The 12,693-nt window shown below is 57.0% G+C and overlaps 1 protein-coding gene across 1 annotated transcript in view; it reads left to right on the top strand.

Moving 5' to 3' along the window:
- The first annotated feature begins 2,715 nt into the window (after positions 1 to 2,715).
- CUNH1orf167 (chromosome unknown C1orf167 homolog) overlaps positions 2,716 to 12,693 on the top strand; it is an 18,903-nt gene continuing 8,925 nt past the window's right edge. The window contains 10 exon segments of the mRNA XM_035019023.1: positions 2,716 to 2,785; positions 3,758 to 4,902; positions 5,179 to 5,222; positions 5,513 to 5,617; positions 5,704 to 5,911; positions 6,598 to 6,734; positions 8,218 to 8,357; positions 8,910 to 8,964; positions 10,849 to 11,024; positions 11,595 to 11,781. Coding sequence (XP_034874914.1) covers positions 2,716 to 2,785; positions 3,758 to 4,902; positions 5,179 to 5,222; positions 5,513 to 5,617; positions 5,704 to 5,911; positions 6,598 to 6,734; positions 8,218 to 8,357; positions 8,910 to 8,964; positions 10,849 to 11,024; positions 11,595 to 11,781 — 2,267 coding nt within the window.

The following is a 12,693-nucleotide window of genomic DNA, read 5'->3' as shown; positions in this document are numbered from 1 at the left end:
AAGGAAGGGCTCACTGCTGTGGTTAAGGCAAGCCTTGAAGGAGAGAGGGAGGGAGAGTTCCAGGCAGAGGGAACAGCAGGTGCAAAGGCCTTGAGGTGGGAATGTGCACGGCACTTTTGAAGAACATCGAGGAGGCTGGTGTGTTTGGAGCAGAGAGAGCGAGAGGGACAAGGCGGGTGAGGTCAGTAAGGTAACGGGGGGCCAGAGAACACAGGACAGGGGGTCAGCAAACATTCTTAAAGGCCAGAGAGTACATGTTTTGGGCTTCGAGGTCCATGAGGTCTGTGTTTCGACTCCTCTGTTGTTGTATCAAGAAAGCAGCCAGAGATGAGCCATAAATCACTAGTGGTGGCTGGGTTCCAAGAGAACTTTACTTACATAACAGCTATTGGGCCTTGAAGGCAAGAGCTCAGAAGAGGAGGAGCCAGCCAGGTGACAGGGAGGGAGCTGACAGGCAGGAGGGAGGGGAGGGAACCCAGTCAAAACCCACACTCTGCACACGGAATAAAACAAAGCAGAAGAACTGCGTCAGACTTTGCAAGGCTCTCATCCTGCAAGCCAGGAAACTCAGGGCTACGGGACCGATGAGTTCCAACTGTTCACAGAGCAAGGGGTTTTTATGGGATAAATGCAGAAGTCGTCTGGCTTCTGGAGCTGATTGGTCTAGAGCTAATGGTCTTTCTTATTTGGATTCAAGGGACTCCAAGGGAACAGGAAGTCCAGAGAGAGCACAAACAGACTTTGGTGCTCGGGGATTGGCTGGTGTCCTCAGCTGATTTCTGAGAAGAGCTGTAAATTCCTGTAAGGTTAGGTTAAGTGTCCTTTATGCGCCTACGTTGGCCATCTCCATCCTGCCTTTGACATAAGTGACTCCATTTTAGTTTGGTTCCACACCCAAGAAGGGGGCATCCTGGAGTCAGGGAAGCAAGGGCTCCCGGGAGGACGAGTGAGTGACCCCCGTCCTACGGCGGCTACTGCCTCCAGAAAGCCCAGGACTCTGGGCTGGCCAGGGGCGTGGCATCTCGGGGATCACCTGGAGGAAAGCAGCTTTGGGCAGGTGGGGGTGGGGGGAGCCGATTGCAGTGAGGTCGGCAGAGGTGGAGATGGGAGAGGAATTGGGATTTGGGTGTAGTGAGAGTGGGAGAGATGAGCTGGAACCTGGAGGCTCAAGAAGGGTGGTGGTGGGTTTTTGGGGTGGTTTTGCTTTCTGTCTTTTAAAGTTGGAAGAAATAACCACCTGCTTAAGTGCTCATAGGAATGATTCAGTAAAAAAAGGGGAAGCTTTGGTGGGGGGGTGGTTTCTGGAGCAAGGACATCAGAGCCTGTGTCCCATCCCCCAAGCTCTGTACCCCGGTTCAGGCCTGAGTCTGCTGTGGGGCTGTGGGGCGTCACGGGTGCTTTTCCTGATTCACAGAATGGCACCTCGGAGGCCAGCGGTGGCTCTGGGCGCTGTCCTTGGGGAGGCAAGACGGGATGGCCCCCAGAGCGCTGGGGAGGGTCGGGCCGGGAACGGGACCACACAGGATGGGGGAAGGGCTAGGAGGCTATGGCCCGGAAGCTGGCTGGTAAAGGAACGCAAGGCATTTCTCTTCCGCTTGTCCTATTTTGTGAGTGCAACAGAAAGCAAGGTCTGCTTGAGGGGGTGAGGGGAGGGGAGGTAGTGGCAGGGGTTTGAGGACAGAGGAGAAAGTGTGAATTGGCATCCGGAGGGAGGGGGAGGGAACTAGAGTCTCATTCTCCCGCAGCCTTTGCCCCCGCTTGGGATGGAAGGTGGTCATCTGGAGCGAGGTTTTCAGTGCAGCAGTAGGGTGAAAAGCACTAGTCAGCGTTGTGCAGAGTGAGGAGGGGTGCGGGGCCAGGGTGAGGGTGTGCCAACGGCTGCTTATATGCTGGGTGGTTAAACTGTGGAAGGAGGGGTGAGACAGCAAGCAGCGAGGGACAGTCAGAGGGTGGCAGGGCCAGAGGATGGGGTCTGATGGGGGAAAGACCACTGAATCGGGGACTAGAGGATGGGGTGGGCTCTGGAGCTGAAATTATGGAGTGGGTGTCGTTATGTAGGATGACCAAGCCTGGGGGCATCATGGGAGCAGGTGGCTGAGGTGGGACGAAGGGCAAGATAGTGGGAAAGGAAGAGAGACCAAGGACTCCGCACACCAGGAGTGGGAGGTGTCGGCGGTGTGGATGGTGAAATGGTCAAGAACTGTGGTGTGTGTTGGAGACTGGGACAGTGAGCCAGAACTGAAACCTTCAAGGAACGAGGGGACAGGGGCTGGACTGGTTTTGGGGCCTGCCTGGAGCTTGGGGCTGGAGTGTTCTAGAGAGGGGGGAAGGCGGGAAATGGGGGCGGGAAGCAAAGAGGGCCCCCTCCCCCGGCCTAGTGGTCTGAGAGACCCCCCACCTGAGAGGGCTGCCCAGGAAGCAGGGGCCACAGAGAGGTCTGTGGTCAGTGTTAGAAGGAACAGGTGCTGGAGGACACGAGACATTGTCAAAGGAAAGGGGGTGGTAATGGGGGCCTGACCAGGACAGCTGGGGTTAGGCCCCAGGGCAACCAGGGGTTGCTGGTGAAGGGTGCATTGTGGACCAGGGCTGGGGTGTGGCTTGGTGGGAGCCGGGCATCCTGTTCTTGCCCTTCAGAACCCATCTGATCAAACAGGTCAGACCGCTGGCTGTGGTGTGGGCCAAGGACACTGTCGCCTTGGCTTTGCCCTGGAGCCCATGGAGCTGAGACCTGATGCCAACCACAAGGAGAATGTGCCCCCCAGGCCTGTGGCGCCCCTGAGGCCAGGCAAGATGATTAATGGGTCTGGGTTGGATGTGGCAGGAGCAGTTATTGGCCCAGAGCTCCTTTCCCATCAGGCCAGCCCAGGGCCTCACTAATTCCAGAGATAAGCTGGACAGGGCCAGCTGGACCAGGACAAAGTCTTCCTAGCCTGGGGCTGAGGGAGAGTCAGGAAGAGGCAGACCAGGAGTGGGCCTGGCTGGGACCCCTGGCTGAGAAGGGCGGTCTGTGTCAGGGTAGTGGCTCGGGTGCTGGGGACTTCGAGAAGGCTACAAAGCTGCTACAGCCAAGGATGGAAGCAGCCCCCAGACAAATTCAGATTCTGATTCACAGGCCAGTTTCTCCAAGTTCTAGCTGTGTGACTGTGGGGCAAGTTGCCAAACCTCTCTGAACTTTAGTTACTATCTTCAAAGCTGAAGGTCTTCTGGTCCACTCCAGATGCTAGGCCCTCCCTAGTCTTCCGCTGTGGAATGGCCTTGGGGGCTCGGGAGACTACACCCCACGCCAAGTCCCCAAGAGCCACTCCCTTGCAGCTATTGGATGTGTTGGGTCTTGTTCTAACCCCCAGGGCTGTCCCCCATTACCTCCGCCCAAGCCAGAAATAAGTCATCCTTGGCTCTTCTCTTCCCTTCATCCCCCTACCCCCTTCTGAGCCTCCACAGCAGATCTGAATCTGTCTCCGAATTCCCTCTTCTGTCCCTGCCACTCCTGATCCCTGCCCTGTCATCTCTCACCTGGGATGCCCTCAACAGCCTCATTCCTGTCCCCCTGCTTCCCTCTGCCCTCCATCCCGCCTGCGCCCCAGCCCTGCTCCCTGCAGCCTGAGTCAGACCACCACTCAGTCCACTGGGGGAGTCCTGGCCCCCTCCCACCCGGAGCCCTGTCTCTGACCAGCAACCCCCAACCCACCCCAGCACCGAACACCAGCTCCCCCCCTCCCCCCCACCACCAGGGCACAACTGTCTCTCCTCTCTTTAGAGCAGCAGAGGTTCCTGAAGAGCCGAGATGTCGGCCTGGGCAGTGGACTTGGCCGGTGGGCGCGCTCGTACCAGGCCCAGAGGGGAGGGCCTGCCGCCACACCCTCCCCAGGGGCCAAGCTGCACCAGGAGACTTGCCGAGTCCAGACCAACCTGGCTGGCCCGAGCCCCGGCCTGAGCCTCGTCCTGAAGGACACAACTGGCCGGCTGATGAACTCAAGCTTGCAACAGCAGAGCAACCTGGAGCGCCCGGCCGGCAGGCCCCAGGGGAGGGCCCGAGAGCTCGCCATCCAGCAGAATAACCTGAGCATGAGGGGGACCAGCTCGGCTGAGTGCAGAAGTCCCATCAGTCCCCACCTCTGGCCCCACACGACCCCTCTGTCCCCACACGATCCTCGCCCCCAAGGATCACTGGTTTGCCCATCCTCCAGACTGAGACAGTCCCGGCTGCTGGCCACAGGCTCCCCCAGCCCAGACGTCCAACCCGCTGCAGGCTTTGCCCCTTTCAATGGGCACACACGGCCAGGCTCCAGACTCTGGTGTGGCCTGGGGAGCTGGCCCTCTAGGCTCAGGGGGGAGCCCCTCACCCTGGAAGACCTGACTGTCCCTGTCCAGAGCCAAGCTCGGGGCCCATCCCAAACTGTCATCCACCAGCTGCTGGCCTCCGTGCGACACCTGGAGCACGCAGTTGCCCGTCTCGGGTGCCAGGCGTCCCAGGAATCCAGCAGTGGCCAGGTACTCCCTGCCCACGCCCAGCCCAGCCAACCTGTTCTTGCTTCCTGGGATGGGAGGAAGAAACACCTGCCAGGTCTCAGGGAAACTGCCGATTTCCCAGAGACACAAGGGACCCAGGCTGGCCTCTCAGACTCTCAGGCAAACAGGAAGCCTGCGTCCCTGGAGACCACGCTGGGGATCCTGACTGGGGATTTCCTTGACCCTAAGCAGGGGGTCCTTCTGGCCAAGCCCCTGAGGCAAGGAGAGAACTTCTCCCCGGGGCCGACATATGGCAGCGGGCAGAGGGGAGGCCCCTGGCTCCCTCGAGGGGTGGGCAGCAAGGAGGCCAGGCTCTGCTCTCCGGCCCACTCCTGTGTGGCCTGGGGCGTCCCAGCTGGGCAGAAGTGGGGGCAGGTGATTCTGCTGGAGCAGGTCAGCAAGGAGGAAGAGAGGAGGGCTTCCTGCCCAGCAGACGCAGCCCCAACAAGGAGCACCATGCAGGTAGAGGCCAGAGGAGGCCGGGTGTGGGAGCTGGGGGACCTCAGAAGGGCTCCTCCCAGGAACTCTCATGGCCAGCTGGCTGCCACTACCCTGTTACACCCCCTTCCCCCGGAAAAGGAGGCCTTGGGCAGCCAGGCTTGGCAGAGGGTGTCCTGTCCTGCTTGCTCCTCAGCCTGAGAACTGTGTCATGTCCTTTTGCTTTCCAAGAAAAAAGCCCGAAACGTGGTGAGCCTGGAGTCCGAGACAGCCCGGTGAGGCCATGGGCTGGGGGGTGGGGGCCGGCCACCCTCCTGGGAGAGCTGCTCCCCCATTTGCCTGGGCCAGTGGAGACCAGCCCCTGATGGAGGTCAGGCCCTGGTGGCAGATCCATGCAGGACTTCCGGGGGAGGGGACTTCCTTCACCCTGTCCCTGCTGGGGAATGCGAGGGACCTCCCGGGCCCCAAGGACAGGGACATGGGGACTGCTGTGGCTGCTGGGAATCTGCAACTTCTAAGGCTGCCTGGCACTCTTGGCCATCAAGGGGGCATTCTGCGGCTCTAGGAGTTTGCTTGTCCGGGATTTCCCGGGCTGGCCACCCGCAGAGGGCAGTTCCTCCAGTCCGCAGCTGGTCTTCCTGCGGCAGCATGAGGCGTCAGGGCTGGACAGGTGACCTGGGTGGTGCCCGGCCCCCAGCTGCTTCCTGGGGCCCAGGGGCCAGGCCCACCCCCCGATCAGCCCCGGTCTGGCCCCAGCTGGCAGTGGCTGTCCAGATGTTTTGGAGCCTGGTGGCACTTGGTGCAGGAACGGAGGACAGCGGCTGCAGCAGAGGCCCTGGGCCACCCGCAGGTGTTACGCAGAGGCCTGGGGGCGCTTGGGCGGGCTCCGCGGCTCCAGGAGGCCCAGCTGGAGGTGGCGTGGAGGCGACACACTCAGGCCTTACTGGCCCAGAGCTTCCAGAAGGTCAGGGGCCTCCCAGTTGGGCCATGGGGCGGTGATGAAAGGCTGGTATGTCTGGGGAGGGGGTTCCTGTGGGGCACCTGTTCTGTACCTCCTCAGTGAGCTGCGGTAGAGCGGGTGGAGGGCCACCCAGACACCTGAACCAGCTCTGCTGCTGTTGACATCCTGCCTCCGCTACTTTCTTTTTTCCACGATTTCTTGCTGTGTGGCTTTGGGCAGGTTACTTAACCTCTCTGCGCCTTAGTTTCTTTCGCTCCAAAATGGGATAATAATAATAGTACCTACCTTTCAGGGCTGCTGGGAGGTTAAGTTAATAAATAGAAAGGACTTAGGACCTGCTTAGCACACAGCTTAGCACACAGCAAGTGCTCTACCGTATGAGTGGTTGCTATCTTTTACCCGTGGCTAGTCAGCCAGGACTGCCAGGACACGTCTGTGTTCTTCCCTCCTTGGGAAAGGGGTCCTCTGGGAGGGCCCAGCTCCAGGATCTGCCTCCCAAGGAAAGCGCTGCGTCTTGGGCTCCTTCTCTCCATTCATTCATTTATTCCCAAAGGGGCTGGGCAGTCTACAGGTTAAGACCGAAGGCTTTGGAGTTGGACATTTCTGTCCCTGCACCCCACCCTGGTGCCCCCTCTTGGGGCACATATGAGGCTGCCGCTGACATCCTTCTCTCCCTCTCTCTTCCCCAGTGGAGAAACCAGACTCTGCAGCAGAAGCAGGGGCAGCCACACGTCCAGGCTGGGCCGGGACCCCCACCCTCTGGGGCAGGACAAGGCCAAGGCCCCTCAGGAAGGGAGCCAGGGGTGGACCCCACCAGGAGAAACAGGTAGTGCAGGACACCCCAGTGGCCCCTGGGCAGTGCTGGTGGCCTCCCTTCCCCCGCTTCCTGCCTCAGTGTCCCCCCTCCCCGCTCCCCCCATAAGAGAATGAAGATGAAACCCGCAGATGTGGACAAAGCTTTGTGCAAGAGTATGTCCATGGCAGCATTATTTCTATTGCTTGTAAAAACTTCAAAACAGGCTAAGTGTCCCACGGTGAGGGAGAAAATTATGGTTTAGCAACTGTTCAATACGATGTTCATCAAGACTTTAAAAATTCCTCATTCATTTTTAAAATTTTTCGTTTCAATATCTTTATTGGCGTTATTTCTCTTTTTTTTAAAAAGATTTTATTTATTTATTTGACAGAGAGAATGAGAGAGAGAGCACATGAGAGGGGGGAGGGTCAGAGGGAGAAGCAGACTCCCCACTGAGCAGGGAGCCCGATGCGGGACTCGATCCAGGGACTCCAGGATCATGACCTGAGCCGAAGGCAGTCGCTTAACCAACTGAGCCACCCAGGCGCCCCTATTGGCGTTATTTCTAATTGTAACAGTAATGCGTGTTTGATTTGAAAAAAACACTCCCAAATAGTTGAACCTTTCACCGCCCTTTCCTATGTATTCCCCCTTCCTAGAAGTAGTTTCATGGGTATTTGCATGGAATTTTTAGTGACAAGGAGAAATGGTTTTGGTATCTTAGATGGGGGGGGGAGGCTAAAAAATGGTGTGTAAGATATTTTTCGTGCACATGAAACAATACAGAAGGAAAAACAGTGAAATGTCGTACAATTACTTAGCACTACCAAACAGCTCACTTAGAGATGGCTAAGACAGTTAAGCTTCATATATTGTGTATTTTATTATTGTGTATTACTCAAAATGAAAATCAATAAATATTTCGTCCAAAAAACATGCTGAAATAAGCAGATAGTGCTTATCTCTGGAGCAGTGAAATTCAAGTTGGCTATTTCCTCTCCATTCCCTCAATCTTCCACTACAGCAAACGATGCGTTTTGTTTCTATTTGTAAATGAAACAAATGTGTTTAAAATAATTATTCAAATGCCATTTGTTTGAATACATGTTTGCTGTGAGAATCCAAATGGTATTGAAGAGAATGAAACAGGGGCGCCTGGGTGGCTCAGTCGTTAAGCGGCTGCCTTCGGTTCAGGTCATGATCCCAGGGTTCTGGGATCGAGTCCCATGTCGGGCTCCCTGCTCTGCGGGAAGCCTGCTTCTCCCTCTCCCTCTACCTGCCACTCGCCCTACTTGTGCTCGCTCTCTGTCAAATAAATAAACAAAATCTTAAAAAAAAAAGAGAGAGAGAGAAAGAGAGAGAATGAAACAAAAGCAGAACTTCCCCCCAGATCGCTTTGATAATCAGGGATGATATGGAGAGAACAGGTTGGGGTAGGGGTAGCTGAGCGCACATTTGCACCTGCCGTGGTGGTGGCCGGGTGGCCAGGTTGGGACTGTGTGCTCTCCCTCAGCCTGACCCGGGGCATCGGTTTCTCTCTGGGCAACTTCACTCACAGTCCAGGGAGTCCGAGGGAGGAGGCAGGAGCCTGGCCAAAACCAGCTGGAGGCGATGGGGTAGACCAGATGCTGCAGGTCTTACAACAACTGGCCGGTGAGCTGTGGGCCCCAGGAAAGCAGGGGAGAGGGAGCGGGGTTGGCCCCAAGCACCCACACTGGGCAGGGCTGGGGCTCCTGAGCGAATGAGTGCTTACTGAGCATCTACTTGGACAGCTTCCCAGACACGATTTCATTTGAGCCTCACGGGACCTGGTCAAGGCTTTGTGCCCAGTTTACGGATGGGGAAAGTGAGGCACAGAGAAATTAAGTGACCAGCTTGAGGGCACACAGTATGAAAGGCGCACATCCTGTATTTGTGTGCCATTGATGTTAATACAGCTCCTGCAGAAGCTTGAGTGTTCGAACCGGAAGGTCCCTCAGACATCACTCACTCCAGGGAAACTGAGGCCCAGAGACGGGGAACGACAGAGCCTCCTCCTGTCCTGAGCCTCCCTACTCTCTCTCCGCTTTACAGTCTTCCTGTTGTGGTACCATCAGAAGGACTGGGCCAGGCGGGAGAGGGGGTTCCAGGGAGAGGCCTCCCAGGTCACACCGAGGACTCAGAGGAGGGGGAGACGCCCCCAAGCCCGGTGCTCTCCTGCTGCAGATGCACCCAGGGTGGCCTTGCCGGACACTCAGCAGCGGAGAGCCTGGCTCTGCAGGTTAGGAGAAGTAGAAGAAGGTGGGAGTGGGGACCCCCTTCCTTGAGGCAGAGGGATTTGGTCCTAAGCAAAGCTCAGCGCCGGCCGCCCCCCAGCCCCGCTCCTGGACGCACAGCAGTCACACAGGGTACGCCAGTAAGTGTCGTGAGGGGAAGGAACACAGATCCATAAGAGGGTTTTTCCCGTGTTAATTTTTTACGATGCGACATTTACATCTTACACAAAAGTAGAGAAAATAGGTACTAACCCCCAGCGTCCCCATCACCCAGCTTCAAGAAGATCGCCTCCTGGGGACGCCTGGGTGGGGCAGTCGGTTGAGTGTCTGACTCTTGGTTTCGGCTCAGGTCATGATCTCAGGGTCCTGGGATCGGGCCCCGCGTCAGGCTCAGCGCTAGCATGGAGTCAGCTTGAGGTTCTCTCACTCCCTCTCCATCAGCCCCTCCTGCTCATGCTTTCTCTTTCTTTTTTTTTTTTTTAATTTTTTTTAAAGATTTTATTTATTTATTCATGAGAGAGAGAGAGGCAGAGGCAGAGGGAGAGGGAGAAGCAGGCTCCCCGCGCAGCAGGGAGCCCGATGCGGGACTCGATCCCAGGACCCTGGGATCATGACCTGAGCTGAAGGCAGACGCTTAACCGACTGAGCCACCCAGGCGTCCCCATGCTTTCTCTTTCTAAAATAAATAACTAAAATCTTTAAAAAAAGAAAGAAAAAGAGAAAATCACCTCCTGAAAACCTTGTTTCATCTGTACCCCAACTGCTTCCCCTATGTTATTTTAAAGTAGGCCCCCCACATCATACCGTTTCACCCATAAATACTTCTGTAGCATCTCTAAAAGATAGGGACTCTTTTCAACAACATAACCACCGTGCCATGATCACGCTTAAAAGTGAACATTAATTCCTTAATACCAACTGTTTTACAGGTACACATTCTGTTATAGTTTGTTTGAACCAGGATCTAAATAAAGTCCTCATGTTAAAGTTGGTCGATAAGTCATTAAAGTCTTTTTGAGCTCTGGGATCCCCTCTAGTTTTTTCTTTGCAATTTATCTGTGGAGGAAACCAGGTTGCTGATCAAGTAGAGTCTCCCCGGGTCTACATCCTGCTGCCTGCATCCCCCAGTGCAGTTTCTTTTTTTCAAAGATTTTATTTTTATTTATTTATTTGAGAGAGAGAGAAGGAGGGAGGGGGAGAGGGAGAGAGAGAAGCAGACTCCCGACTGAGCAGAGAGCCCCACGTGGGGCTGGATCCCAGGACCCTGGGATCACGACCTGAGTGAGCCAAAGGCAGACACTTCACCGACTGAACCACCCAGGCACCCCCCAAGTGCAGTTTCCTAGGAGAACTTTGAGCGAAGTTTGCTGAGCTCAACCATGGTTCCACGGAGATGTGAGGATGAATGCTTGGCTCGTTGAGGGAGAGCCAACAGGAGAGCGCCCAGCGAAGGAACCATACAGGCAAAGGCCCGTGACAGGGGAGTGTGGGAAACTCAAAGGACACCCTGGCAGCCCAGGGTGGGGGCCAGGGGGGTGGGTTAAGATGAAGATGGAAAGGCATGCCAGGGCCAGCCAGATCATGGCCTTGTAGGCGGTGCCGAGGAGTTGACATTCTGTCCTAACCGCAAGGCGGGCAGGGGGGGACCGCTGGGGGTTTTCAGCAGGGGAGCAAGATGACTGCATTTGAGATTGGAAAAAGATCACTCTGGCCACTGAGCTGCCAGTGCCTGGAGGGGCCCCGAGTGGATGCGGGAGGCTGCGGAGGCCATCCGGGCATCCGGCGGTGAGGGCGTGGTGGCCCGAACAGGGTCAGAGAGTGAAGTGGCTTGTCCAAGGTTCAGCAGTGGCACGGACGACTCATACCAGCGCCTTCTCTCGGTTCCCCAGGTGCTTTGGGGCCTGGCAGCAGTTTGTGCAAAGAGCCGCCCGGTCCCGGGACCACCTGGCCCGCCGCCGGGCAGGGAGCCTGAAGTTATATCTGCAACAGTGGGTGCGGATGAAGCAGCTCCGGGCCTCAGATGGAGCGAAGGTGATCCGGCTGTCCCTCTGCCGCCAGAAGGCAGGTGAGCGAGCAAGTGGCAGGCCGAGGGGCTCCCTTTCCCTCCCACCCCAGCAAACAGTGGCACCTAAGCTCCGTCTGTGGTGGGCCCCAGTGGAATTGATGGCTTCTCGTGATGGGAGGTGGTAGAACCCAGAGCATTCTGGGGGGTGCGGTCTGACGGCCCGGGAGGGTCCAGGAGGGGTCCCCAGAGTGGGCAGGCCTTGGCTGGGCCCCATCCTCACTCCAGGTCAGGAGCTTCTCTAGGCCAAGAGACTTCGTTCCATCTTCCACTAGGAGGGGATGTGATCCCTGCTCTCGGAAGCTCCTGGTCTGGGGGATAATACACAGCCCTTGTCCCCCTCCCCCCCAAAAAAAATCTGATAAGGAAAATGGGCTCTTTGAGGTGTCTTGGAGGGGAGGATTTGGAAGCAGTGGGAGGGGGCAGTGCCTGGGAGGGGAGGTCCTAAGGAGGGGTGAGGCAGGCTGGGGCAGCAGCCCACACCATCCCTGACTGCCATGGGTGCCGCCAAGGGCTTTGGGTGGAAGGAGGTCACTGGGGACACGGCTGATTCATCCTTTGACTCCTTCTCAGGGAATGTGTCCCTCTGCAGCTCAGCGCCTAGAGCGGCTACAGCCCGTGGCCTGGGGGTAGTGGCTCAGGCCCAGGGGCTGCCCCAGGAGCAAGGCGGGGGCTCCCTGCAGGAAGCCTGCCGGAGACTGGCCCTGCACCGGGCACTGCTGCTCTGGAGGACGAGGCTCTCCCAGCGCCAGAGGGCGGAGTAGGTGTCCATGAGCCTGTGACCTGGGGTTGGGCCTGGGGTTGGGCCTGGGGGTACGCATGTGAGCAGTGCTCATCGCTGGGAAGTGTCCCACGGAGAATGGGCCAGGTCCTGCCCTTCCCCGAGGTTCCTGCAGGGACCTGGCATGCTGCGGTACCCGGCAGGCAGATGTGGGGCTGAGGGAGGTGGCCCAGGGGCCGGGAGACAGTGGTTGAGCAGAGAGCAAGCTGTGGGAGCATGTAGTAGCCGGGGACACAGACACAGACCCCTACCTACCAGGGGGGCTGGAACCTGATGGAGAGGTTGCTTGCTTCTCTCCGGGCTAGAGGGGGGAGTCCCCTGGTGGCAGGAACAGTGTCTGCCTCACCTCGGTCTGGCATGTTAGAGACATGATAGATACTGTAAGCAAGTAAGTGCCCCCGTCTGCCTTGTTATACAGCTCGAGAAACTGGGGCTCAGAGGGCCGAGCAGCTTGCTCTAAATCACACTGTGAATTAGGAGCAAGAAGATCCCTGTTGCTTTTCTACAAGACAGTTGTTGCTGGGACTCAGAGTCCAGGCTGATGGCTGTGGGTGAGGGGGCGATGGGGGTCAGGAGGGGCCAGTGGCGCCGATGAGACCTCAAGTGGAACATAAGCCAGCAGTTGCAGGGATAAGAATTCCGTCATCAAAAGCCCCATACTAGGGTACCTGGGGCACCCAGTCAGTTTAGCATCTACCTTCAGCTCAGGTCATGATCCCAGGGTCCTGGGATTGAGCCCCATATCAGGCTCCCTGCTCTGTAGGGAGCCTGCTTCTCCCTCTGCCCCTCACCCCCACTCGTGCTCTCTCTCTCTCAAATAAATAAAATCTTTAAAAAAAGAAAGCGAGAAAGAAAGAAAGAAAGAAAGAAAGAAAGAAAGAAAGAAAGAAA

This window comes from Mirounga leonina, unplaced genomic scaffold (assembly GCF_011800145.1).
Source record: "Mirounga leonina isolate KUSES-001 unplaced genomic scaffold, KU_Mleo_1.0 Mir_173, whole genome shotgun sequence".
NCBI classification, from domain to species: Eukaryota; Metazoa; Chordata; class Mammalia; order Carnivora; family Phocidae; genus Mirounga; species Mirounga leonina.
The sequence above is the reverse complement of the archived record's forward strand: the minus strand, read 5'-3'. Positions and strand labels throughout refer to the sequence as shown.